This window comes from Salmo salar, chromosome ssa13 (genome assembly GCF_905237065.1).
Source record: "Salmo salar chromosome ssa13, Ssal_v3.1, whole genome shotgun sequence".
NCBI lineage: Eukaryota > Metazoa > Chordata > Actinopteri > Salmoniformes > Salmonidae > Salmo > Salmo salar.
Window position 1 is genome coordinate 3,307,636 of NC_059454.1, and position 27,966 is coordinate 3,335,601.

The window sequence follows — 27,966 nt, forward strand, 5'->3', positions numbered from 1 at the left end:
TGGTTGTTTGTCTTGTATCTCTCTCTCCCTGGTTGTTTGTCTTGTGTCTCTCTCTCTCTCTCCCTGGTTGTTTGTCTTGTGTCTCTCTCTCTCTCCCTGGTTGTTTGTCTTGTATCTCTCTCTCCCTGGTTGTTTGTCTTGTGTCTATCTCTCTCTCCCTGGTTGTTTGTCTTGTGTCTATCTCTCTCTCCCTGGTTGTTTGTCTTGTGTGTATCTCTCTTTCCCTGGTTGTTTGTCTTGTATCTCTCTCTCCCTGGTTGTTTGTCTTGTGTCTCTCTCTCTCTCCCTGGTTGTTTGTCTTGTGTCTCTCTCTCTCTCCCTGGTTGTTTGTCTTGTGTCTATCTCTCTCTCCCTGGTTGTTTGTCTTGTGTCTCTCCCTCTCTCCCTGGTTGTTTGTCTTGTGTCTATCTCTCTCTCCCTGGTTGTTTGTCTTGTCTATCTCTCTCTCCCTGGTTGTTTGTCTTGTGTCTCTCTCTCCCTGGTTGTTTCTCTTGTATCTCCCTGGTTGTTTGTCTTGTCTATCTCTCTCTCCCTGGTTGTTTGTCTTGTGTCTCTCTCTCCCTGGTTGTTTGTCTTGTGTCTCCCTGGTTGTTTGTCTTGTGTCTATCTCTCTCTCCCTGGTTGTTTGTCTTGTATCTCTCTCTACCTGGTTGTTTGTCTTGTGTCTCTCTCTCCCTGGTTGTTTGTCTTGTGTCTCTCTCTCTCTCCCTGGTTGTTTGTCTTGTATCTCTCTCTCCCTGGTTGTTTGTCTTGTGTCTCTCTCTCTCTCCCTGGTTGTTTGTCTTGTATCTCCCTGGTTGTTTGTCTTGTGTCTATCTCTCTCTCCCTGGTTGTTTGTCTTGTGTCTATCTCTCTCTCCCTGGTTGTTTGTCTTGTGTCTATCTCTCTCTCCCTGGTTGTTTGTCTTGTGTCTATCTCTCTCTCCCTGGTTGTTTGTCTTGTCTCTCTCTCTCTCCCTGGTTGTTTGTCTTGTGTCTCTCTCTCTCTCCCTGGTTGTTTGTCTTGTGTCTCTCTCTCCCTGGTTGTTTGTCTTGTATCTCTCTCTCCCTGGTTGTTTGTCTTGTTTATCTCTCTCTCCCTGGTTGTTTGTCTTGTGTCTATCTCTCTCTCCCTGGTTGTTTGTCTTGTGTCTCCCTGGTTGTTTGTCTTGTGTGTATCTCGCTTTCCCTGGTTGTTTGTCTTGTGTCTCCCTGGTTGTTTGTCTTGTGTCTCTCTCTCTCTCCCTGGTTGTTTGTCTTGTATCTCTCTCTCCCTGGTTGTTTGTCTTGTATCTCTCTCTCCCTGGTTGTTTGTCTTGTGTCTATCTCTCTCTCCCTGGTTGTTTGTCTTGTGTCTCCCTGGTTGTTTGTCTTGTGTGTATCTCTCTTTCCCTGGTTGTTTGTCTTGTGTGTATCTCTCTTTCCCTGGTTGTTTGTCTTGTGTCTCTCTCTCTCTCCCTGGTTGTTTGTCTTGTGTCTCTCTCTCCCTGGTTGTTTGTCTTGTGTCTATCTCTCTCTCCCTGGTTGTTTGTCTTGTGTCTATCTCTCTCTCCCTGGTTGTTTGTCTTGTCTCTATCTCTCCCTGTCTGTCTCCTCCTGCAGTTCCTCCAGTGATAGTGAAGGAGTGGTCCAGTGGGAAGTCAAAGTCGGCCCTGACCCCGGAGCTGGTTCCAGCGCTGTGCTTCAGAGAGTGGACCTGTCCTAACCTGCGGAGGCTGTGGCTTGGTAGAGCCAGTGAAGATCGCTCCCGGAGGACCAGAGCTTTCCTAGCCTGTCTCCGCTCTGACTGTCCTGCCCTACTCAACCCTGCTCAGATCCCACAACACCTTCTGCTCATGTGCTGCGTGCTCAGGTGAGACTGTGTCTTTCTGTACCGGTATATGATTCAGTGGACAGGTGGTAGGATTCCACAGAGACGTGTTAGACGTGTTAGACGTGTGTGTGTGTGTGTGTGTGTGTGTGTGTGTGTGTGTGTGTGTGTGTGTGTGTGTGTGTGTGTGTGTGTGTGTGTGTGTTAACAGGAGTATGTGTGTTAACAGGAGTATGTGTGTGTGTGTGTGTGTGTGTGTGTGTGTGTGTGTGTGTGTTAACAGGTGTGTGTGTGATAACTTCTTACGGATACGTGGGACGGTAACGTCCCACCAGGCCAACATCCGGTGAAATTGCAGAGCACGAAATTCAAAAATACTCAACTCAAATATTTAACATTCTTGAAAATATGTGTTATACATCAAAATAAAGCTTAACTTCTTGTTAATGCAGCCAAGGTGTCAGATTTCAAAAAGGCTTTACGGCGAAAGCAAACCATGCGATTATCTGAGGACAGTGCCCAGCGCACAAATGCATAACAAATCATTTTTAACCAGGGAGTTGCGACACGAAAGTCAGAAATAGCGATATAATATATGCCTTACTTTTGAAGATCTTCTGTTGGCACTCCAAAATGTCCCAGTTACATTACAAATGGTCCTTTTGTTCGATAAAGTCCTTCTTTATATCCATAAAAACTCAGTTTAGCTGGCGCGTTTCAAACAATAATCCACTCGGTTTCCCTCCTTCAAAATGCATACAAAATGAATCCCAAACGTTACCAATAAACTTATCCAAACAAGTCAATCAATCAACGTTTATAATCAAACCTTTGGTACCCTAATACGCAAATAAACAATACAATTTAAGACGAAGAATCGTTATTGTCTTTACCGGAGATAGACAAAAAGAACGCGCTCTCTCGGCCATGCGCTTGGAAACACTACAGCCAAAATTGGAGCCACTAAGAAGAACTACAACTTCTCCCTCATTTTTCCAAAAACCAGCCTGAAACTCTTTCTGAAGACTGTTGACATCTAGTGGAAGCCCTAGGAACTGCAATCGGGGACGATTTCGCCCAATTATAAAAGTGCCCAAAAAATGTTTTTTGATGGTTTGTCCTCGTGGTTTCGCCTGCAATTTCAGTTCTGTTAAACTCACACACATTATTTTAACAGTTTTAGAAACTTTAGTGTTTTCTATCCAAATCTACCAATTATATGCATATCCTAGCTTCTGGGCCTGAGTAGCAGGCAGTTTACTTTGGGCCCGCTTTTCATCCGGATGTCAAAATACCTCCCCCTATCCCAAAGAAGTTGTGTGTTTGTGTGTGTGTGTGTGTGTGTGTGTGTGTGTGTGTGTGATGTTAATCTCTCTGGGGTATGTGGGACGGTAGCGTCCCACCTCGCCAACAGCCAGTGAAATAGCAGAGCGCCAAATTCAAAACAACAAAAATCTCATAATTCAAATTTATCACACATACAAGTATTTTACACAATTTTAAAGATAATCTTCTCGTTAATCCAACCACAATGTCCGATCTCAAAAAGGCTTTACGGCGAAAGCATACCATTAGATTATGTTAGGACAGCACCTAGACAAGAAAAACCACACAGCCATTTTCCAAGCAAGGAGAGGCGTCACAAAAACCAGAAATGCAGCTAAAATGTTTCACTAATGTCGTGGAAAATTGTCTTAAGAATAACACTCTTACAAGAACTTGTAAATTCAATATAGACTTTAATACAAAGTAGTAAAGCCGAGCCGGTCCGCGGAAACAACTGCCTTCCTCAGGCCCCGGTTCTGCTTTTATACACATACAATACATAGGTCCATCCTTTATGTAAATGTAGTAATTTCTCTTATGTTTTCCGCCACCATTGTCTTTCAACCCTATGGATAACGCCCATATTTGAGGATAACGCCCACATCCGCTTCCAATTCTAACACAATGGTGGCTGAAATCTCCTTATGTTGGTACAAAAATAATGCATGCATTACATGCTTATGTTTGGTTATGTTACAGCCATCCTTTCCCGTGTGACCCTCTCTTTGGCCATTCTAAATGTATTCGGGGCCTTGTTTACTCAACTTGGGTTCGTCTGTCCGGCCATACATCAGCTTGTCCGGCCATTATGTGGCCCCTAATGGCCTGTTGCCTTACTTAGAACCAGCTGTCAATCTTCTCTTCCCATAGCTAATGTATTTATGTCTTTCCTTCCTTCAGCACGGCTACTTTTCTCCCACACTAACCTTTGATGATCTTCATCAGATGGCACTCATAGGACTTCATGTTACACAATACATGTATGTTTTGCTCGATAAAGTTCATATTTATATCCAAAAACCCCATTTTACATTGGCGTGTAATGTTCAGAAATGTTTTGCCTCCAAAACCTGCGGTGAATGAGCACATCAATTTACAGAAATACTCATCATAAACTTTGATAAAAGATACAAGTGTTAAGCACAGAATTATAGATAAACTTCTCCTTAATCCAACCGCTGTGTCAGATTTCAAAAAAGCTTTACAGCGAAAGCACACTTTGCAATAATCTGAGTACAGCGCTCAGACAACAACAAGCAATACAGATACCCGCCATGTTGAAGTCAACAAAATTCAGAAATAGCATTATAAATATTCACTTACCTTTGATGATCTTCATCGGAATGCACTCCCAGGAATCCCAGTTCCACAATAAATGTTTGTTTTGTTTGATAAAGTTCATCTTTATGTCCAAATAACTCCATTTTGTTCGCGCGTTAGTCCAGACGAAAAGTCAAAATAGTTACATTACAGTTCGTAGAAACAGTTCGTCAAACAATGTATAGAATCAATCTTTAGGATGTTTTTATCATACATCTTCAATAAAATTCCAACCGGACAATTCCTTTCTCTTTAGGAATGAAGAGGAACTCAGCTCGCTCCCAAGGCTGCGCGTGTCACTGAGCTCATGCCTTATTTTGGGACACCTGATACAAACAGCTCTTATTCTCTCCCCATTCACAGTAGAAGCATGAAACAATGTTCTAAAGACTGTTGACATCTAGTGGAAGCCTTAGGAAGTGCAAAATGACCCCAAAGACACTTGAAAAACTACAAACCTCAGATTTCTACATTCCTGGTTGGATTTTTTTCTCAGGTTTTTGCCTGCCATATGAGTTCTGTTATACTCTCAGACATCATTCAAACAGTTTTAGAAACTTCAGAGTGTTTTCTATCCATATCTACTAATAATATGCATATCCTACCTTCTGGGCCTGAGTAGCAGGCAGTTTACTACGGGCACGCTTTTCATCCGGACGTCAAAACACTGCCCCCTACCCAAGAGAGGTTAAAGATTAACTTATTGTTAATCTAACCTCGGTGTCAGATTTCAAAAAGGCTTTATGGTGAAAGCATACCATACGATTATCTGAGAACAGCGCCCAGCAGACAAATCATTACAAACAGTTACCAGCCAAGTAGAGGAGTTACACAAGTCAGAAATAGTGATAAAATTAATCACTTACCTTTGATGAACTTCATATGGTTGCACTCACAAGACTCCCATTTACTCAATAAATGTTTGTTTTGTTCGATAAAGTCCCTCTTTATATCCAAAGACCTCCGTTTTGTTCAGTAATCCACAGGCTCAAAGGCAGTCACAACAGACGAAAAATCCAAATAGTATCCGTAAAGTTCATAGAAACATGTCAAACGATGTTTATAATCAATCCTCAGGTTGTTTTTAGTCATAATAATCAATAACATTTCAACCGGACAAAAGCTTTGTCAATATAAAAGGAAAACAAGAAAGGCGCGCTCTCGGTCGTGCGCATGAAAAACCTCTGGGACACTGCAGGGTCCAACTCATTCAGACTGGTCTTACTCCCTCATTTTTCAGAATACAACCCTGAAACAATTTCTAAAGACTGTTGACATCTAGTGGAAGCCATAGGAAGTGCAATTTGAGTCCTAAGTCAATGGATACTGTAATGGCATTCAATAGAAAACAACAACAACAACAACAAAAAAGCCCACTTCCTGGATGGATTGTCCTCAGGTTTTCGCCTGCCATATCAGTTCTGTTATACTCACAGACATTATTTTAACAGTTTTGGAAACTTTAGAGTATTTTCTATCAAAATCTACTAATTATATGCATATCCTAGCTTCTGGGCCTGAGTAGCAGGAAGTTTACTTTGGGCACGCTTTTCATCCGGAGGTGAAAATAGTGCCCCCTACCCTAGTTAGGTTAACTGGTGTGTGTGTGGGTGTGTTAACAGGTGTGTGTGATGTTAACAGTTGTGTGTGTGTGATGTTCTTCAGGTATATGATGCAGTGGCCAGGTGGTGGTATTCTACAGAGACATGAGTTAGATGCCTTCCTGGCCCAGGCAGTCTCTAACCAGCTCTACGAACCAGACCAGCTACAGGAACTCAAGGTAACAACACCATATTACCATACAGTCAGATATCCATGGTGACGACATCGTGATGTGACAGGCGATGTAAAGCCTATTTCAACTTGACTGGCACCACGCAAATCAAGTCAAATCAAATGTTATTTGTCACATGCCCCAAATACAACGGTGTAGACTTGACTGTAAAATGCTTACGAGCCCTTTCCCAAAAATGCAGAGTCAATGTGCAGGGGTACCAGGTAGTTGAGGTAATATGTAGGTAGGGGTAAAGTTACATTATAAACAGAGTAGCAGCAGTGTTGGTAGTGGAGGTAATATGTAGGTAGGGGTAAAGTGACATTATAAACAGAGTAGCTGCAGTGTTGGTGGTGCAGGTAATATGTAGGTATGGGTAAAGTGACATTATAAACAGAGTAGCAGCAGTGTTGGTAGTGGAGGTAATATGTACATGTACAGTTGAATTGTGAAATTTACATACACTTAGGTTGGAGTCATTAAAACTTGTTTTTCAACCACTCCACAAATTTCTTGTTAACTTCTTACATCTAGACGTTCCGCTAGCGGAACACCGCTCCAATATCCAATGATAGGGCGTGGCGCGAAATACAAACTCCTCGAAAATCCGAAAACTTCCATTTTTCAAACATATGACTATTTTACACCATTTTAAAGACAAGACTCTCCTTTATCGAACCACACTGTCCGATTTCAAAAAGGCTTTACAACGAAAGCGAAACATTAGATTATGTCAGGAGAGTACCCAGCCAGAAATAATCAGACACCCATTTTTCAAGGTAGCATATAATGTCACAAAAACCAAAACCACAGCTAAATGCAGCACTAACCTTTGATGATCTTCATCAGATGACACTCCTAGGACATTATGTTATACAATACATGCATGTTTTGTTCAATCAAGTTCATATTTATATCAAAAACCAACTTTTTACATTAGCATGTGACGTTCAGAACTAGCATTCCCACCGAACACTTCCGGTGAATTTACTAAATTACTCACGATAAACGTTCACAAAAAAACATAACAATTATTTTAAGAATTATAGATACGGAACTCCTTTATGCAATCGCGGTGTCCAATTTTAAAATAGCTTTTCAGTGAAAGCACATTTTGCAATATTCTGAGTAGATAGCCCGGCCATCACAGGCTAGCTATTTTGACACCCACCAAGTTTGGTGCTCACTAAACTCAGATTTACTATAAGAAAAATTGGATTACCTTTGCTGTTCTTCATCAGAATGCACTCCCAGGACTTCTACTTCAACAAAAAATGTTGGTTTGGTTCCAAATAATCCATAGTTATATCCAAATAGCGGCGTTTTGTTTGTGCGTTCAAGACACTATCCGCGCATATCGTGACAAAAAAATTCAAAATATTCCATTACCGTACTTCGAAGCATGTTAAACGCTGTTTAAAATCAATTTTTATGCGATTTTTCTCGTAAAATAGCGATAATATTCCGACCGGGAGTCGTTGAAAATGTAAAATGGACTCTTAACGTGCCTGCGCGCGCCCGTCTCATTGTTCTCAGATCGACCACTATCCAAATGCGCTACTGTTTTTCAGCCATGGACTGCAAAGTCATCATTCAACATTCTGGCGCCTTCTGAGAGCCTATGGGAGCCTTAGAAAGTGTCACGTTACAGCAGAGATCCTCTGTTTTCAATAAAAAGGCTAAAGAAGGCCAAGAAATGGTCAGAGAGGGCACTTCCTGTTTGGAATCTTCTCAGGTTTTGGCCTGCCATATGAGTTCTGTTATACTTACAGACACCATTCAAACAGTTTTAGAAACTTTAGGATGTTTTCTATCCAAATCAAACAATTATATGCATATTCTAGTTTCTGGGCAGGAGTAATAAACAGATTAAATCGGGTACGTTTTTATCCGGCCGTGAAAATACTGCCCCCTATCCATAACAGGTTAACAAACTATAGTTTTGGCAAGTCGGTTAGGACATCTACTTTGTGCATGACACAAGTCATTTTTCCAACAATTATTTACAGACAGATTATTTCACTTACCATTCACTGTATCACAATTCCAGTGGGTCAGAAGTTTACATACACTAAGTTGACTGTGCCTTTAAACAGCTTGGAAAATTCCAGAGAATGATGTCATGGCTTTAGAAGCTTCTGATAGGCTAATTAACATCATTTGAATCAATTGGAGGTGTACCTGTGGATGTATTTCAAGGCCTACCTTCACACTCTGTGCCTTTTTGCTTGACATCATGGGAAAATCATAAGAAATCAGCCAAGACCTCAGAAAAAGAATTGTAGACCTCCACAAGTCTGGTTCATCCTTGGGAGCAGTTTCCAAATGCCTGAAGGTACCACGTTCATCTGTACAAACAACAGTATGTAAGTATAAACACCATGGGACCACGCAATAGTCATACCGCTCAGGAAGGAGACGTATTCTGTCTCCTAGAGATGAACGTACTTTGGTGCGAGAAGTGCAAATCAATCCCAGAACAACAGCAAAGGACCTTGTGAAGATGCTGGAGGAAACAGGTACAAAAGTATCTATATCCACAGTAAAATGAGTCCTATATCGACATAACCTGAAAGGCCGCTCAGCAAGGAAGCAGCCACTGCTCCGAAACCGCCAGCCAGACTACGGTTTGCAACTGCACATGGGGACGAAGACTGTACTTTTTGGAGAAATGTCCTCTGGTCTGATGATACAAAAATAGAACTGTTTGGCCATAGTGACCATCGTAAAGTTTGGAGGAAAAAGGGGGAGGCTTGCAAGCCGAAGAACACCATCCCAACCGTGAAGCACAGGGGTGACAGCATCATGTTGTGGGGGTGCTTTGCTGCAGGAGGGACTGGTGCACTTCACAAAATAGATGGCATCATGAGGCAGGAAAATTATGTGGATATATTGAAGCAACATCTCAAGACATCAGTCAGGAAGTTAAAGCTTGGTTGCAAATGGATCTTCCAAATGGAGAATGACCCCAAGCATACTTCCAAAGTTGTGTCAAAATGGCTTAAGGACAACAAAGTCAAGGTATTGGAGTGGCCATCACAAAGCCCTGACCTCAATCCTATAGAACATTTGTGGGCAGAACTGAAAAAGCGTGTGCAAGCAAGGAGGCCTACAAACCTGACTCAGTTACACCAGCTCTGTCAGGAGGAATGGGCCAACATTTATTGTGGGAAGCTTGTGGACTTATTGTGGGAAGCTTTTGGAAGGCTACCTGAAATGTTTGACCCAAGTTAAACAATTTAAAGGCTATGCTACCAAATACTAATTGAGTGTATGTAACTTCTGACCCACTGGGAATGTGATGAAAGAAATAAAAGCTGAAATAAATCATTCTCTCTACTATTATTCTGACATTTCACATTCTTAAAATAAAGTGGTGATCCTAACTGACCTAAGAGAGGCAATTTTTACTAGGATTAAATGTCGGGAATTGTGAAAAACTGAGTTTAAATGTATTTGGCTAAGGTGTATGTTAGCTTCCGACTTCAACTGTAGGTAGGAGTAAAGTGATATATTATAAACAGAGTAGCAACAGCATGTGTGAAGAGTGAAAGTGTTTGTCATCGGTAATCCACCATCAGCTCCTTTTTCTTTCTGACATTGAGGGAGAGGTTGTTGTCCTGGCACCACACTGCCAGGTCACTGACCTTCACTGTAGGCTGTCTCGTCGTCGGTTATCAGGCCTACCACTGGCGTGTCGTCAGCAAACTTGACGATGGTGTTGGAGTCATGCTTGGCCACGCAGTCGTGGGTGAACAAGGAGTACAGGAGGAGACTGAGCACGCACCCCTGAGGGGCCCCAGTGTTGAGGATCAGCGCGGCAAATGTGGAGTCATGCAGTGCCCCTGACCCTGTGTTGAGGCAGCGTTGGTAATGTGGAGTCATGCAGTGCCCCTGACCCCGTGTTTAGGCAGCGTTGGTAATGTGGAGTCATGCAGTGCCCCTGACCCCGTGTTGAGGCAGCGTTGGTAATGTGGAGTCATGCAGTGCCCCTGACCCCGTGTTGAGGCAGCGTTGGTAATGTGGAGTCATGCAGTGCCCCTGACCCCGTGTTGAGGCAGCGTTGGTGCTGTGGAGTCATGCTGTGCCCCTGACCCCGTGTTGAGGCAGCGTTGGTAATGTGGAGTCATGGAGTGCCCCTGACCCCGTGTTGAGGCAGCGTTGGTGCTGTGGAGTCATGCAGTGCCCCTGACCTCGTGTTGAGGCAGCGTTGGTAATGTGGAGTCATGCAGTGCCCCTGACCCCGTGTTGAGGCAGCGTTGGTAATGTGGAGTCATGCAGTGCCCCTGACCCCGTGTTGAGGCAGCGTTGGTAATGTGGAGTCATGCAGTGCCCCTGACCCCGTGTTGAGGCAGCGTTGGTAATGTGGAGTCATGCAGTGCCCCTGACCCCGTGTTGAGGCAGCGTTGGTAATGTGGAGTCATGCAGTGCCCCTGACCCCGTGTTGAGGCAGCGTTGGTAATGTGGAGTCATGCAGTGACCCTGACCCCGTGTTGAGGCAGCGTTGGTAATGTGGAGTCATGCAGTGCCCCTGACCCCGTGTTGAGGCAGCGTTGGTAATGTGGAGTCATGCAGTGCCCCTGACCCCGTGTTGAGGCAGCGTTGGTAATGTGGAGTCATGCAGTGCCCCTGACCCCGTGTTGAGGCAGCGTTGGTAATGTGGAGTCATGCAGTGTCCCTGACCCCGTGCTGCAGCTGTCATTCCAACCTGGTCCTGGTCCAAGCTGTCCATCTGCTGCAGCTGTCATTCCAACCTGGTCCTGGTCCAAGCTGTCCATCTGCTGCAGCTGTCATTCCAACCTGGTCCTGGTCCAAGCTGTCCATCTGCTGCAGCTGTCATTCCAACCTGGTCCTAGTCCAAGCCCTCCATCTGCTAAGGCAGAGGCGTTTGGTAGGATTGGTGATAATTTAAAACCCTTTCTGAAGTCTGAACTAATTGTGATTGGGTATTTTAACTTAAATTGGATATCCCATGTTTCAGATCAATTTGACACTAATTTCAATTTGACACTAAAGATAATGAAACCCACCAAGCTTATGTTAAAATACGTGTTCATTGTTCATTCAGTATTGTTGTAATTGTCATTATTACAAATATGTATATATATATATATATATATACATACATAAAAATCGGCCGATTTATCGGTATCAGATTTTTTTGGTCTTCCAATAATCGGTATCGACGTTGAAAAATCATAATCGGTTGACCTCTACTCTGTAGTGCCTTGCGATTGGAGGCCGACCAGTTGCCAGGCAGTCATGCAACCAGGTTCTATAGCAACCAGCTATAGAACCTTTTGAGGATCTCAGGACCCATGCCAAGTCTTTTCAGTCTCCTGAGGGGGAAAAGGTTTTGTTGTGCCCTCTTCACGACTGTCTTAGTGTGTTTGGACCATTGTAGTTTGTTGGGGATGTGGACACCAAGGAACTTGAAGCTCTCAACCTGCTCCACTACAGCCCCGTCGATGAGAATGGGGGCCTGCTCGGTCCTCCTTTTCCTGTAGTGCACATTCACCTCCTTTGGCTTGATTACATTGAGGGATAGGTTGTTATTCTGGCATCATCCGGCCAGGTCTCGTTGTTGTCGGTGATCAGGCCTACCACTGTTATCATCGGCAAACTTAATGATGGTGTTGGAGTCATGCCTGGCCATGCAGTCATGAGTGAACAGGGAGTACAGGAGGGGACTGAAAACACCCCCCTGAGGGGCCCCTGTGTTGAGGATCAGTGTGACGGATGTGTTGTTACCTACCCTTACCACCTGGGGGCGGCCCGTCAGGAAGTCCAGTATCCAGTTGCAGAGGGAGGTGTTTAGTCCCAGGGTCCTTAGCTTATTGATGAGCTTTGAGGGCACTATGATGTTGAACGCTGAGCTGTAGTCAATGAATAGCATTCTCACGTAGGTGTTCCTTTTGTCCAGGTGGGAAAGTGCAGTGTGGAGTGCAATAGAGATTGCGTCATCTGTGGATCTGTTAGGGCGGTATGCAAAGTGGAATGGGTCTAGGGTTTCTGGGATAATGGTGTTGATGTGAGCCATGACCAGCCTTTCAAAGCACTTCATGTCTGCAGACGTGAGTGCTACAGGTCGGAAGTCATTTAGGCAGGTTACCTTAGTGTTCTTGGGCACAGGGACTATGGTGGTATTACAGACTCAGACAGGGAGAGGGGAGAGGTTGAACATGTCCCATGCTCGCTGTACACATCCTGGTAATCCGTCTGGCCCTGCGGCCTTGTGAATGTTGACCTGTTTAAAGGTCTTACTCACATCGGCTGTGGAGAGCGTGATCACACAGTCGTCCGGAACAGCTGGTGCGCTCATGCATGTTTCAGTGCTATTTGCCTCGAAGCGAGCATAGACGTAGTTTAGCTCGTCTGGTAGGCTTGTGTCACTGGGCAGCTCTCGGCTGTGCTTCCCTTTGTAGTCTGTAATGGTTTGCAAGCCCTGCCACATCCGACGAGTGTCGGCACCGGTGTTGTACGATTCGATCTTAGTCCTGTATTGATGCTTTGCCTGTTTGATGGTTCGTTGGAGGGCATAGCGGGATTTCTTATAAGCTTCCGGGTTAGAGTCCCGCTCCTTGAAAGCAGCAGTTCTAGCCTTTAGCTCAGTGCGGATGTTGCCTGTAATCCATGGCTTCTGGTTGGAGTATGTACGTACAGTCACTGTGGGGACGACGTCATCGACGCACTTATTGATGAAACCAATGACTGATGTGGTGTACTCCTTAACATCATAGGAGGAATCCCGGAACATATTCCAGTCTGTGCTAGTAAAACAGTCCTGTAGTTTAGCATCTGCTTCATCTGACCACTTTTTTATAGACCTAGTCACTGGTGCTTCCTGCTATAATTTTTGCTTGTAAGCAGGAATCAGGAGGATAGAATTATACGATTTGCCAAATGGAGGGTGAGGGAGAGCTTTGTATGCGTCTCTGTGTGTGGAGTAAAGGTGGTCTAGAATTTTTGCACATTTAACATGCTGATAGAAATTTGGTAAAAACAGATTTAAGTTTCCCTGCATTTAAGTCCGTGGCCACGATGAGTGCCGCCTCTGGGTGAGCGTTTTCCTGTTTGCTTATGGCGGAATACAGCTCATTGAGTGCGGTCTTAGTGCCAGCATCGGTCTGTGGAGGTATGTAGACAGCTACGAAAAATACAGATGAAAACTCTCTGGGTAGTATCATGAGATACTCTACCTCAGGCGAGCAAAATCAAAACACTTCCTTAGATATCGTGCACTAGCTGTTGTTTACATATATGCATAGTCCACCACCCCTTGTCTTACCAGACGGTGCGCTGCTGTTCTACCCTGCCGATACAGCGTATGATAATGTCGTTGTTCAGCTACGACTCCGTGACGCATAAGATATTACAGTTTTTAATGTCCCGTTGGTAGTTTAATCTTCCTCGTAGGTCGTCGATTTTATTTTCCAATGATTGCACGTTAGCTAGTAGAACGGAAGGCGGGGGGGGGGTTTATTCGATCGCCTACGAATCCTCAGAAGGCAGCCCGACCTCCGTCCTCTTTTTCGCTGTTGTCTCTTCACGCAAATGACGGGGATTTGGGCCTGTTCCCGGGAAAGCAGTATGTCCTTCACGTAGGACTCGTTAAAGGAAAAAAAAGCTTCTGCCAGTTCGTGGTAAGTAATCGCTGTTCTGATGTCCAGAAGTTATTTACGATCATAGGAGACTGTAGCAGCAACATTATGTACAAAATAAGTAAAAAAATAAATTACCAACAACTCAAAAAAATGAACAGAAAAACACAATCGGTTAGGAGCATGTAAAACATCAGCCATCTTCTCCAGCGCCGTCTAGGGTATTCAGAGCATAGTCCGAGGTATCGGCCCAATGGTTCAGTTCTAGACAATCTTGTATATATAGTGGTTCAAGCTAGCCCTATGGTATTTTCAAATAAGGGCTTACCAGCTGAGCATAGTTCCAGACATCGGCCCAATGGTTCAGTTCTAGACAATCTTGTATTTATTCCAATTCAAGCCAAACCCATGGTATTTTCTAGTAGGGTGTTACCTGTTGAACATAACAATCATGTAAATGCCAGAAGTTAGATTTTGAAAATAGAGTCCATATTATGATAAGGTAGCGGTTGTATACAGAAGATGGCCCTATGTAAAAGACCAAGCCCATAATAGGGCAAGAACAGCTCAAAACAGCAAAGAGAAATGACTGTCCATTACTTTAACACATGAAGGTCAAGAACTTTGAAAGTTTCTTCAAGAGCAGTCGCAAGTAACAGACACTTCTCAACATCACCTGTTCAGAGGAGACTGCATGAATCAGGCCTTCGTGGTTGAAGTGCTGCAAAGAAACCACTACTAAAGGACACCAATAAGAAGAAGAGACTTGCTTGGGCCAAGAAACACGAGCAGTGGGCATTAGACCAGTGGTTCCATCCGCCATGTCTTTTGTGAGATGCAGAGTAGGTGAACGGGTGATCTCCGCATGTGTGGTTCTCACCGTGAAGCATGGAGGAGGTGATGTGATGGTGCTTTGCTGGTGACACGGTCAGTGATTTACTTAGAATTCAAGACACACTTAACCAGCATGGCTACCACAGCATTCTGCAGCGATACGCCATCCCATCTGGTTTGCACTTAGTGGGACTATCACAGGACAATGACCCAAAACACACCTCCAGGCTGTGTAAGGGCTATTTGACCAAGAAGGAGAGTGATGGAGTGCTGCATCAGATGACCTGGCCTCCACAATCACCTGACCTCAACCTAATTGAGATGGTTTGGGTTGAGTTGGAAGCAGAGTGAAGGAAAGCAGCCAACAAGTGCTCAGCATATGTGGGAACTCCTTCAAGACTGTTGGAAAAGCATTCCAGGTGAAGCTGGTTAAGAGAATGCCAAGAGTGTGCAAAGCTGTCATCAAGGCAAACGGTGGATACTTTGGAGAATCTCAAATATATTTTGACTTGTTTAACACTTTTTTTGGTTACGTCATGATTCCATATGTGTTATTTCATAGTTTTGATGTCTTCACTATTATTCTACAATGTAGAAAATAGTCAAAATAAAGAAAAAACCTTGAATGAGTAGGTGTGTCCAAACTTTTGACTGGTAGTGTACATGAAGTAGTCTATCCTCTGATGGGTATCTGTTCTGTTTCTAGATCTGATAGAGTTGGTCTAGGAGGGGATGTGGTCATATACTGAACAAATAATATAAACGCAACATGCAACAATTTAAAAGATTTTACTGAGTTACAGTCAATATAAGGAAATCAGTCAATTGAAATAAATTCATTAGGCCCTAATCTATTGATTTCACGTGACTGGGCAGGGGTGCAGCCATAGGTGGGCCTGGGAGGGCATAGGCCCACCCACTGGGGAGCCAGGTGCAGAATACGACAAAAGGGCTTTATTACAGACAGAAATACTCTTCAGCACCCCCCAGCACATTATATTCTCTGGCAACAGCTCTGGTGGACATTCCTGCAGTCAGCATGCCAATTGCACGCTCCCTCAACTTGACACATCTTAATGTGCCATTTTATTGTCCCCAGCACAAGGTGCACCTGTGTAACGATCATGTTCTTTAATCAGCTTCTTGATATGCCACACCTGTCAGGTGGATGGATTATCTTGGCATGCTCACTAACATGGATGTAAACAAATTTGTGCAAAACATTGGAGAGAAATAAGCTTCTTGTGCGTGTGGAAAATGTCTTCGATCTTTTATTTTGGCTCATGAAACCAACAGTTTACATGTGTTTTATTTTACATTTACATTTTAGTCATTTAGCAGACGCTCTTATCCAGAGCGACTTACAGTAGTGAATGCCTACCGTTTTATATTTTTGTTCAGTGTACATAAAGAGCAATTGACATGTTTCTGTGTCCATCACCACCTCTGTCCCTAAATGTCTAGTCCTAAATGTTTGTGTCCATCACCACCTCTGTCCCTAAATGTCTAGTCCTAAATGTTTCTGTATCCATCACCACCTCTGTCCCTAAATGTCTAGTCCTAAATGTTTCTGTATCCATCACCACCTCTGTCCCTAAATGTCTAGTCCTAAATGTTTCTGTATCCATCACCACCTCTGTCCCTAAATGTCTAGTCCTAAATGTTTCTGTGTCCATCACCACCTCTGTCCCTAAATGTCTAGTCCTAAATGTTTCTGTATCCATGTTACGCACACCTCTAGAAAGAGGGAACGCAACACCCTGCTACAACTCAACTCTCCTTGTTGTGAATAAGGTAGGGAAGTGTAGGTGTGAACAAGTATGACGAATAGGCAGAGAATACCGTTAACAGGGAATTTATTCCTTCACGTGGTAAGGTTTGGGAAAAAGGGGCTGGACGGAACCAAAGCAAAGAAAGTAAATATCAAAGCCCCCTCTCCTACCTTACCTGACTACCCACTACTTACCTATCTAGCACCACCTGGTGCACTAACCAAAATACAGGGGATGGTCCGCCCAGGTCTTTCCTAGTGTGCATAGACAGCAAACTACTACGGGTATATGTATGCCCGCGGGCCTCTTGCCTAAACACTCCCTAGGTGCCTTCCCCTTCCCCCCTGGGAACAAATGAAACAGAATTACACAAATGTAAGTCAATAATCAAAACACTGCATCCTATTGACACACACAACCAATCAGCTCCCTCAGCAACAACGGACACAGTACATACCAAAATTCTTGGAAACAACCAACATGCTATAACCCTCAGCCATTAGCCTTGTCTCTCAGCAATCATCTCCCTTCTGAGCAACAGAACTGGGGCTTATATAGCTTCAGAAGAAGTTAGTAATTGGAGACAGCTGCGTCCTGATGAGGGGGCGGGGTCAGCTCTCCAAACAATCAATGTTGATTGCCCAATCAGCTGCTCGTTGAGAACTTCAGGAATCCATCTCCTGAAATACATACATGATAATACACAAACCACAACAGAAACTGGGGAACGTAACAATCCATCACCACCTCTGTCCCTAAATGTCTAGTCCTAAATGTTTCTGTGTCCATCACCACCTCTGTCCCTAAATGTCTAGTCCTAAATGTTTCTGTATCCATCACCACCTCTGTCCCTAAATGTCTAGTCCTAAATGTTTCTGTATCCATCACCACCTCTGTCCCTAAATGTCTAGTCCTAAATGTTTCTGTGTCCATCACCAACTCTGTCCCTAAATGTCTAGTCCTAAATGTTTCTGTATCCATCACCACCTCTGTCCCTAAATGTCTAGTCCTAAATGTTTCTGTGTCCATCACCACCTCTGTCCCTAAATGTCTAGTCCTAAATGTTTCTGTGTCCATCACCACCTCTGTCCCTAAATGTCTAGTCCTAAATGTTTCTGTGTCCATCACCACCTCTGTCCCTAAAGGTCTAGTCCTAAATGTTTCTGTATCCATCACCACCTCTGTCCCTAAATGTCTAGTCCTAAATGTTTCTGTATCCATCATCACCTCTGTCCCTAAATGTCTAGTCCTAAATGTTTCTGTATCCATCACCACCTCTGTCCCTAAATGTCTAGTCCTAAATGTTTCTGTGTCCATCACCACCCCTGTCCCTAAATGTCTAGTCCTAAATGTTTCTGTATCCATCACCACCTCTGTCCCTAAATGTCTAGTCCTAAATGTTTCTGTGTCCATCACCACCTCTGTCCCTAAATGTCTAGTCCTAAATGTTTCTGTATCCATCACCACCTCTGTCCCTAAATGTCTAGTCCTAAATGATTCGGTATCCATCACCACCTCTGTCCCTAAATGTCTAGTCCTAAATGTCTAGTCCCAGCAGGTTCTGACAGCCTCTGGACCCATCCTACCCAGCAGGTTCTGACAGCCTCTGGACCCATCCACCCCCTCGTTGTCCCAGCAGGTTCTGACAGCCTCTGGACCCATCCTACCCAGCAGCCTCTGGACCCATCCACCCCCTCGTTGTCCCAGCTGGTTCTGACAGCCTCTGGACCCATCCTACCCAGCAGGTTCTGACAGCCTCTGGACCCATCCTACCCAGTAGGTTCTGACAGCCTCTGGACCCATCCACCCCCTCGTTGTCCCAGCTGGTTCTGACAGCCTCTGGACCCATCCTACCCAGCTAGTTCTGACAGCCTCTGGACCCATCCTACCCAGTAGGTTCTGACAGCCTCTGGACCCATCCTACCCAGCTGGTTCTGACAGCCTCTGGACCCATCCTACCCAGCTGGTTCTGACAGCCTCTGGACCCATCCACCCTCTCGTTGTCCCAGCAGGTTCTGACAGCCTCTGGACCCATCCTACCCAGCTGGTTCTGACAGCCTCTGGACCCATCCACTCTCTCGTTGTCCCAGCTGGTTCTGACAGCCTCTGGACCCATCCTACCCAGCTGGTTCTGACAGCCTCTGGTTCCATTCTAGACCAAATTGACATTAGTGATGCTTTTAATATCTGTCTATCTTTGAACTTGTAATATTGATCTGTATGCAGACAACACTTGTGTGCCGTTGCCTCGACTGTTGACCAGGCTGTTAGAGCTGTAATCTGACCTTGTTACCAAAAACTTTATGCAGGCAAGACTGAATACATGTTGTTCTGTAGTTCTAGCGAGAATGTTTCAGATGGACTACATATTTATGAGCTTGTTCAAAAACAAAAATTTAAAGTGGGCTTCTTTTTTAGAAATAGATATTGCCTCTCCCTAAATAGCAGGAAGCAGATTGTACAGTCAACTTTCCTGCCAGTTCTTGATTATGGTTAATTTCTCTACCATAAGCCACCTCAACGTTGTTTTAGAGAGTTTGGCAGTACGTCCAACCGGCCTCACAACCGCAGACCATGTGTAACCATGCCAACCCAGGATCGTCTGAGATCAGCCACCCGGAAAGCTGACGAAACTGCGAAGTAGTTCTGTCTGTAATTAAAACCCTTTTTGTTGGGAAAAACTCAGTCTGATTGGCTGGACCTGGCTCCCAGTGGGTGGGCCTATGCCCTTCCAGGCCGATCCATGGCTGTGCCCCTGCCCAGTCTTGTAAAATCCATAGATTAGGGCCTAATTAATGTATTTTTACTGATTTCCTTATGAACTGGAAACTCAGTAAAATCATTGAAATTGTTGCATGTATTTTTGTTTATTGTGTGTATCTCTGTAGGTAGAGAAGGTAAACAGCTATATTTTATTGTGTGTATCTCTGTAGGTAGAGAAGGTAAACAGTTATATTTTATTGTGTGTATCTCTGTAGGTAGAGAAGGTAGACAGTCGGGGGGTCCAGCTGGCGTCTCTCTTCATGGCGGGCGTGGACACTGCTCTGTTGGTCAACGACGTGTGTGGTCAGCCGTTACCATGGGAACACTGCTGCCCCTGGGGCTTCTTCGACGGGAAACTATTCCAGACCAAACTGGCCCGTGCCGCCCAAGACCGACTGGCCCTGTTCGACATGTGTGAAGGACAGGTAGGTGTGTGTGTGAGCCCTCTCGGGGGCGACGGTTCGAGGTTAGGGAGCCGGACAGAAACATGGCAACGTATAGGGCGTTCACTACCTGCTCTAGAACGCAGGGTAATTCAAGAGGGTGCTACTAACTTCATCTTAAAACATTGTTTTCTTTGCCTTAAATAACATTAATTTTATTATGCTCTACAATATTATAACCTTAATATTCTTGTACTTAACAGTGATGACATTAGCTAGTTTAAACCTTAATATTCTTGTACTTAACAGTGTTGACTAGGGGGCGTTTCTATGGCAATTTTAAAGGGGAATACTTTGGAATACACCATGAAACCAGGAACAGATCGCTTTTGCACATGGTAGATGTTGAAATTCACTCTGTTAGCTTTGTAAATGGGCCCAAATGTATTTTGAATTCTGGGGATTTCATTTAACGTTCAAAGTTAGCGCCATTCTCCCCCCTGAGCAGTGACACTTCTATTTTAGTGATAATGCCCGAGAAGCTGTGGTTTGGAGGATGTAATGGTACGGGTGTTGTTTTGTCTCTGGCTGTAATGGTACGGGTGTTGTTTTGTCTCTGGATGTAATGGTACGGGTGTTGTTTTGTCTCTGGATGTAATGGTACGGGTGTTGTTTTGTCTCTGGCTGTAATGGTACGGGTGTTGTTTTGTCTCTGGATGTAATGGTACGGGTGTTGTTTTGTCTCTGGATGTAATGGTACGGGTGTTGTTTTGTCTCTGGCTGTAATGGTACGGGTGTTGTTTTGTCTCTGGATGTAATGGTACGGGTGTTGTTTTGTCTCTGGATGTAATGGTACGGGTGTTGTTTTGTCTCTGGCTGTAATGGTACGGATATTGTTTTGTCTCTGGCCGGCAAACTGTGACAATATATCCTCCAAACCACGTTTTGAGGCCATTATCACTTTTATACAACGGCTAGCAGCATATTAAAATGATTAACATTCATTTATTCCTACTATCTCATCCCTTCCAGAGGAGATAGTCCTGAGGCCCAAGCCGTCTAGGCGTTCGTTCCATTGCATTGTTTCCAGCCAAGGTTCACTGGTCATTTGTTGACTGGCGACAGGCCCTTTCCCCCTTGCCACCTGACCTTTTCCCCCTTGCTCCTGACCTTTTCCCCCTTGCCACCTGACCTTTTCCCCCTTGCCACCTGACCTTTTCCCCCTTGCCACCTGACCTTTTCCCCCTTGCTACCTGACCTTTTCCCCCTTGCCACCTGACCTTTTCCCCCTTGCTACCTGACCTTTTCCCCCTTGCTACCTGACCTTTTCCCCCTTGCTACCTGACCTTTTCCCCCTTGCTACCTGACCTTTTCCCCCTTGCTACCTGACCTTTTCCCCCTTGCTACCTGACCTTTTCCCCCTTGCTACCTGACCTTTTCCCCCTTGCTACCTGACCTTTTCCCCCTTGCTACCTGACCTTTTCCCCCTTGCTACCTGGCCCTTTTCCCCCTTGCTACCTGGCCCTTTTCCCCCTTGTTACCTCACCCTTTCCCCCTTGCTACCTGACCTTTTTCCCCTTGCTACCTGGCCCTTTTCCCCCTTGCTACCTGGCCCTTTCCCCCTTGCTACCTGGCCCTTTCCCCCTTGCAACCTATGCAACGACACAGCTAACACAATCATTTCAGACTGACGCTGGAAAGACAGCAAACTACCTGCATGTAGTTTTTCCTGTTTTTATATTGGCATTTCTTTGTGCAGTGCATTTGGAAAGTAATCAGACCCCTTGACTTTATTCACAATTTGTTACATTACAGCCTTATTCTAAAATTGATTCCCCTCCATCAATCTACATACAATACCCCATAATGACAAAGTAAAAACAGGTTTTTAGAATTTTTTGCAAATGTATTAAAAATAAAAAACTGAAATGACATTTACATAGGTATTCAGACCCTTTACTCAGTACTTTGTTGAAGCACCTTTGGCAGAGATTACAGCCTCGAGTCTTCTTGGGTATGACCCTACAAGCTTGGCACACCTGTATTTGGTGAGTTTCTCCCATTCTTCTCTGCAGATCCTCTCAAGCTCAGTCAGGTTGGATGGGGAGCGTCGCTGCACAGCTAGTTTCAGGTCTCTCCATAGATGTTCAATAGGGTTCAAGTCCAGGCTCTGGCTGGACCACTCAAGGACATTCAGAGACTTGTCCCAAAGCCACTCCTGCATTTTCTTGGCTGTGTGCTTAGGGTCATTGTCCTGTTGGAAGGTGAACCTTCACCCCAGTCTGAGGTCCTGAGCGCTCTAGAGCAGGTTTTCATCAAGGATCTCTCTGTACTTTGCTCTGTTCAGCTTTCCCTCTGTCCTGACTAGTCTCCCTGCTGCTGAAAAACATCCCCACAGCATGATGCTGCCACCACCATGCATCACCGTAGGGATGGTGCCAGGTTTCCTCCGGATGTGACGCTTGGCATTCAGGCCAAAGAGTTCAATCTTGGTTTCATCAGACCAGATAATCTTGTTTCTCATGGTCTGAGAGTCCTTTAGGTGCCTTTTGACAAACTCCAAGCGGGCTGTCATGTGCCTTTTACTGAGTAGTGGCTTCCGTCTGGTCACTTTATCATAAAGGCCTGATTGGTGGAGTGATGCAGAGATGGTTGTCCTTCTGGAAGGTTCTCCCATCTCCACAGAGGAACTCTACAACTCTGTCAGAGTGACCATCAGGTTCTTGGTCACCTCCCTGACCAAGGCCCTTTTCCCCCCGATTGCTCAGTTTGGCCGGGCAGCCAGCTCTAGGAAGAATGTTGGTGGTTCCAAACTTCTTCCATTTAAGAATGATGGAGGCCACTGTGTTCTTGGGGACCTTCAATGCTGCAGAAATGTTTTGGTACCCTTCCCCAGATCTGTTCCTCGACACAATCCTGTCTCTGAGCTCTACGGACAATTCCTTCAACCTCATGGCTTGGTTTTTGCTCTGACATTCACTGTCAACTGTGGGACCTTATATAGACAGGTGTGTGCCTTTCCAAATCATGTCCAATCAATTTAATTTACCACTAGTGGACTCCAATCAAGTTGTAGAAACATCTCAAGGATGATCAATGGAAACAGGATGCACCTGAGCTCAATTTTTAGTCTCATAGCAAAGCGTCTGAATACTTATGTAAATAAGGTGTTTCTGTTTTTATTTTTCATAAATTTGCACCAAAAAAAGCCTGTTTTTGCTTAGTCGTTATGGGGTATTGTGTGTAGATTGAGGACATGTTTTTATTAAATCATTTCTCTACTCGCCATCCTGGGGGTCTCAACGTGTCTGTCTTTTCTCCTTGTCCTCTCCTTCAGGAGGAGCTGGTGTCTCGTGTGAAGATGATGCGTCAGGCCATTCTAGATGGCATCAACTTCACTCGTCCTCCTCCCCCTCTCCCCCCTCTTTCCTTCTACCCCCTACCCCCCCTCTACCCCCCCCGGCCCATGGGTAACATGCCCCCCCACCACCACCCTCATCATCCTCACCACCACCCAGCCCAGCATAGACCCAGAGGCTTCCCAGGTAAGCAACACACACACACACATACACACGTATACACGCAGTTCACATATGTATAGACAAGCCTTGGTGTTTGTTTGACAGAAACACCCAGATCATCAGTGTACTGATTGTTGTTCCAACTATACAATTTTCAACAGTTATGAAACACATTGTCATCCTGTCTGTCTCCCCAGGTCTGCAGTCGATCCCCCCCCAGGGAGGGAAGTTGGAGATAGCCGGTATGGTGGTGGGACAGTGGGCCGGGAACAAACCACTGCGTGGCAGAGGGGGGTTCAACATGCAGGTGGTGTCGGTCGGAGCTGGGAGAGGGTGAGACTCTGGCTGCGCTTTAAATTAAACTGTCTATATAATATAACCTTTTACTGATCTCTCCACCTCTCTCTTTCTCTCCCCGTCACTCTGTCTCTCCCCGTCTCTCTGTCTCTCTCCGTCTCTCTCCCTCCCCATCTCTGTCTCCCCGTCTCTCTCTCTCTGTCCCTCTCTCCAGAAGGGGTGAGGACATCCCAGTGAAAGCAGGACGAGGAGTTAAAAAGGTGACTGCCAAGTCATTAAGGTTTGGCCATTTTATGATTGCATCGTCTATCGACGAGGTTTGACTGCCATCGTTGATTGTGACGATATCATGATGTCACAAAATATGTTTTGGCATATTTGAGTCTGGCAGCACACAGCAGGGCTGTGCAGTGAGCACACAGCAGGGCTGTGCAGTGAGCACACAGCAGGGCTGTGCAGTGAGCACACAGCAGGGCTGTGCAGTGAGCACACAGCAGGGCTGTGCAGTGAGCACACAACAGGGCTGTGCAGTGAGCACACAGCAGGGCTGTGCAGTGAGCACACAGCAGGGCTGTGCAGTGAGCACACAGCAGGGCTGTGCAGTGAGCACACAGCAGGGCTGTGCAGTGAGCACACAGCAGGGCAACATGCCTAATGGCGTATTCCCTATTGGCCTTCACCTCAATGGTCGATACATATGTGGTAGGTAGTCTATTAACTTAATGCAAGAGAACAACGTAACTTGTAGAAGAGAGCAGAGCAAAATGCAGCCAGCTCCTGAGGTGATTTTTGTCTCCTCCAATGTGGGATAAAAAGGGACCTTTTGCAGCTCATTTTGTCTTATTGTTTCAAAATCTTCATTTCCCTTTTTCCATTTGAATGGGATTTGTTAGACTAGGCATAGCCTACTCTTTGATGATCAACCATGGAATGAGTCTATAGGCCTGAGTTCCATCTCAGTTTGAGAATAGCCTAAATAAAAACATAGTATGGAGATTCTCACCAACACTATGGTGGGCTCCGTTTTGCTCTACCACCCCCACAAGCGTCGGGGACTCGTCTGAAGGTAATCGGTACCGGTTTTAAAAATGAATGGAAGTATGAAGGTACTTTTGTGCCTACTCAAATTAAAGGGTTTAATATGTGTAACAAAAATATAAATATATATATATACACACACGCTACCGTTCAAACATTTGGAGTCACTTAGAAATGTCCTTCTTTTGAATAAAAAATGTTGGTCCATTAAAATAACATCATTGATCAGAAATACAGTCTAGACATTGTTAATGTTGTAAATGACTATTGTAGCTGGAAACGGATGATTTTAATGGAATATCTACAGTTGAAGTTGGAAGTTTACATACACTTAGGTTGGCGTCATTAAAACTCATTTTTCAACCACTCCACAAATTTCTTGTTAACAAACTATAGTTTTGGCAAGTCGGTTAGGACATCTACTTTGTGCATGACACAAGTAATTTTTCCAACAATTGTTGACAGACAGATTATTTCACTTATAATTCACTGTATCACAATTCCAGTGGGTCAGAAGTGTCACGCCCTGATCGTAGAGAGCCCTCTGGGTTCTCTGGTGTTTTAGGTCAGGCCCTGATCGTAGAGAGCCCTCAGGGTTCTATGGTGTTTTAGGTCAGGCCCTGATCGTAGAGAGCCCTCGGGGTTCTATGGTGTTTTAGGTCAGGCCCTGATCGTAGAGAGCCCTCGGGGTTCTATGGTGTTTTAGGTCAGGCCCTGATTGTAGAGAGCCCTCGGGGTTCTATGGTGTTTTAGGTCAGGCCCTGATCGTAGAGAGCCCTCGGGGTTCTATGGTGTTTTAGGTCAGGCCCTGATCGTAGAGAGCCCTCGGGGTTCTATGGTGTTTTAGGTCAGGCCCTGATCGTAGAGAGCCCTCAGGGTTCTATGGTGTTTTAGGTCAGGCCCTGATTGTAGAGAGCCCTCGGGGTTCTCTGGGGTTTTAGGTCAGGCCCTGATCGTAGAGAGCCCTCGGGGTTCTCTGGTGTTTTAGGTCAGGCCCTGATCGTAGAGAACCCTCGGGGTTCTATGGTGTTTTAGGTCAGGCCCTGATCGTAGAGAGCCCTCGGGGTTCTATGGTGTTTTAGGTCAGGCCCTGATCGTAGAGAGCCCTCAGGGTTCTATGGTGTTTTAGGTCAGGCCCTGATCGTAGAGAGCCCTCGGGGTTCTATGGTGTTTTAGGTCAGGCCCTGATCGTAGAGAGCCCTCGGGGTTCTATGGTGTTTTAGGTCAGGCCCTGATCGTAGAGAGCCCTCGGGGTTCTCTGGTGTTTTAGGTCAGGCCCTGATCGTAGAGAGCCCTCGGGGTTCTATGGTGTTTTAGGTCAGGCCCTGATCGTAGAGAGCCCTCGGGGTTCTCTGGTGTTTTAGGTCAGGCCCTGACCTCGGGGTGACTTCTAGGTATTATATTTCTATGTTGGTGTGTGTGTATGGTTCCCAATTAGAGGCAGCTGATAATCGTTACCTCTAATTGGGGATCATACTTAGTGTGTCCTTTTTCCACACCTGCGATGTGGGATATTGTTTTGTATGAGTGCCTATGTGCGCTACGTATTTCACGATCGTTATATCTTTGTTGTTTTGGGAAGTTTCACTATCATTAAAATGTGGAACTCTACTCACGCTGCACCTTGGTCCAATTATTCATACGACGGTCGTGACAAGAAGTTTACATACACTAAGTTGACTGTACCTTTAAACAGCTTGGAAAATTCCAGAAAAAGATGTCATGGCTTTAGAAGCTTCTGATAGGCTAATTAACATAATTTGAGTCAATTGGAGTTGTACCTGTGGATGTATTTCAAGGCCTACCTTCAAACTCAGTGCCTCTTTGCTTGACATCATGGGAAAATCATACAAGCATACTTCCAAAGGCAAAATGGCTTAAGGACAACAAAGTCAAGGTATTGGAGTGGCCATCACAAAGCCCTGACCTCAATCCTATAGAACATTTGTGGGCAGAACTGAAAAAGCTTGTGCGAGCAAGGAGGCCTACAAACCTGACTCAGTTACACCAGCTCTGGCAGGAGGAATGGGCTAAAATTCACCCAACTTATTGTGGGAAGCCTGTGGAAGGCTACCTGAAATGTTTGACCCAAGTTAAACAATTTAAAGGCAATGCTACCAAATACTAATTGAGTGTATGTAAACTTCTGACCCACTGGGAATGTGATGAAAGAAATAAAAGCTGAAATAAATAATTCTCTACTATTATTCTGATATTTCACATTCTTAAAATAAAGTGGTGATCCTAACTGACCTAAAACTGGGAATTTTCACTGGGATTAAATGTCAGGAATTGTGAAAAACTGAGTTTAAATGTATTTGGCTAAGGTGTATGTAAACTTCCGACTTCAACTGTACAGAGGCCCATTATCAGCAACCATCACTCCTGTGTTCCAATGGTACATTGTGTTAGCTAATCTGAGCTAATCCGAGCAGGGCTCGTACTTCACCGGTGCCGACGCTCGTCGGATGTGGCAGGGCTTGCAAACTATTACAGACTACAAAGGGAAGCACAGCCTAGAGCTGCCCAGTGACACGAGCCTACCAGACGAGCTAAACTACTTCTATGCTCGCTTCGAGGCAAGTAACACTGAAACATGCATGACGGTATCAGCTGTTCCGGATGACTGTGTGTTCACGCTCTTCGCACCCAATGTGAGTAAGACCTTTAAAAAGGTCATCATTCACAAGGCCGCGGGGCCAGACGCATTTCCAGGACGTATACTCCGAGCATGCGCTGACAAACTGGCAAGTGTCTTCACTGACATTTTCAACCTCTCCCTGACTGAGTTTGTAATACCAACATGTTTCAAGCAGACCACCATAGTCCCTGTGCCCAAGAACACTAAGGTAACCTGCCTAAATGACTACCGACCCGTAGCACTCACGTCTGTAGCCATGAAGTGCTTTGAAAGGCTGGTCATGGCTCACATCAACACCATCATCCCAGAAACCCTAGACCAACTCTAATTTGCATACCGCACCAACAGATCCACAGATGATGCAATCTCCATTGCACTCCACACTGCCCTTTCACACCTGGACAAAAGGAACACCTATGTGAGAATGCTGTTCATTAACTACAGCTCAGCGTTCAACACCATAGTGCCCTCAAAGCTCATCACTAAGCTAAGGACCCTGGGTCTAAACACCTCCCTCTGCAACTGGATCCTGGACTTGCTGACGGGCCGCCCCCAGGTGGTAAGGGTAGGTAACAACACATCCGCCATGCTGATCCTCAACACAGGGGCACCTCAGGGGTGCGTGCTCAGTCCCCTCCTGTACTCCCTGTTCACTCATGACTGCATGGCCAGGCACGACTCCAACACCCTCATTAAGTTTGCCGATGACATAACAGTTGTAGGCCTGATCACCAATAACGATGAGACAGACTATAGGGAGGTCAGAGACCTGGCTGTGTGGTGCCACGACAACAACCTCTCCCTCAACGTGAGCAAGACAAAGGAGCTGATCGTGGACTACAGAAAAAGGAGGACCGAGCACGCCCCTATTAACATCGACGGGGCTGTAGTGGAGCGGGTTAAGAGTT

The 27,966-nt window shown here is 45.2% G+C and overlaps 1 protein-coding gene across 2 annotated transcripts in view; it reads left to right on the plus strand.

The window, feature by feature from the left end:
- LOC106566332 (constitutive coactivator of PPAR-gamma-like protein 2) overlaps window positions 1-27,966 on the plus strand; it is a 276,908-nt gene that overhangs the window by 245,152 nt on the left and 3,790 nt on the right. The window contains exons 10-15 of one of the 2 annotated variants that reach the window (XM_045692805.1): window positions 1,581-1,830; window positions 6,100-6,214; window positions 19,394-19,603; window positions 22,899-23,106; window positions 23,280-23,415; window positions 23,594-23,639. In XM_045692805.1, the coding sequence (XP_045548761.1) occupies window positions 1,581-1,830; window positions 6,100-6,214; window positions 19,394-19,603; window positions 22,899-23,106; window positions 23,280-23,415; window positions 23,594-23,639 (965 nt within the window). The remainder of the gene's footprint in view (window positions 1-1,580; window positions 1,831-6,099; window positions 6,215-19,393; window positions 19,604-22,898; window positions 23,107-23,279; window positions 23,416-23,593; window positions 23,640-27,966) is intronic. The other variant, XM_045692806.1, reaches the window with a different exon arrangement.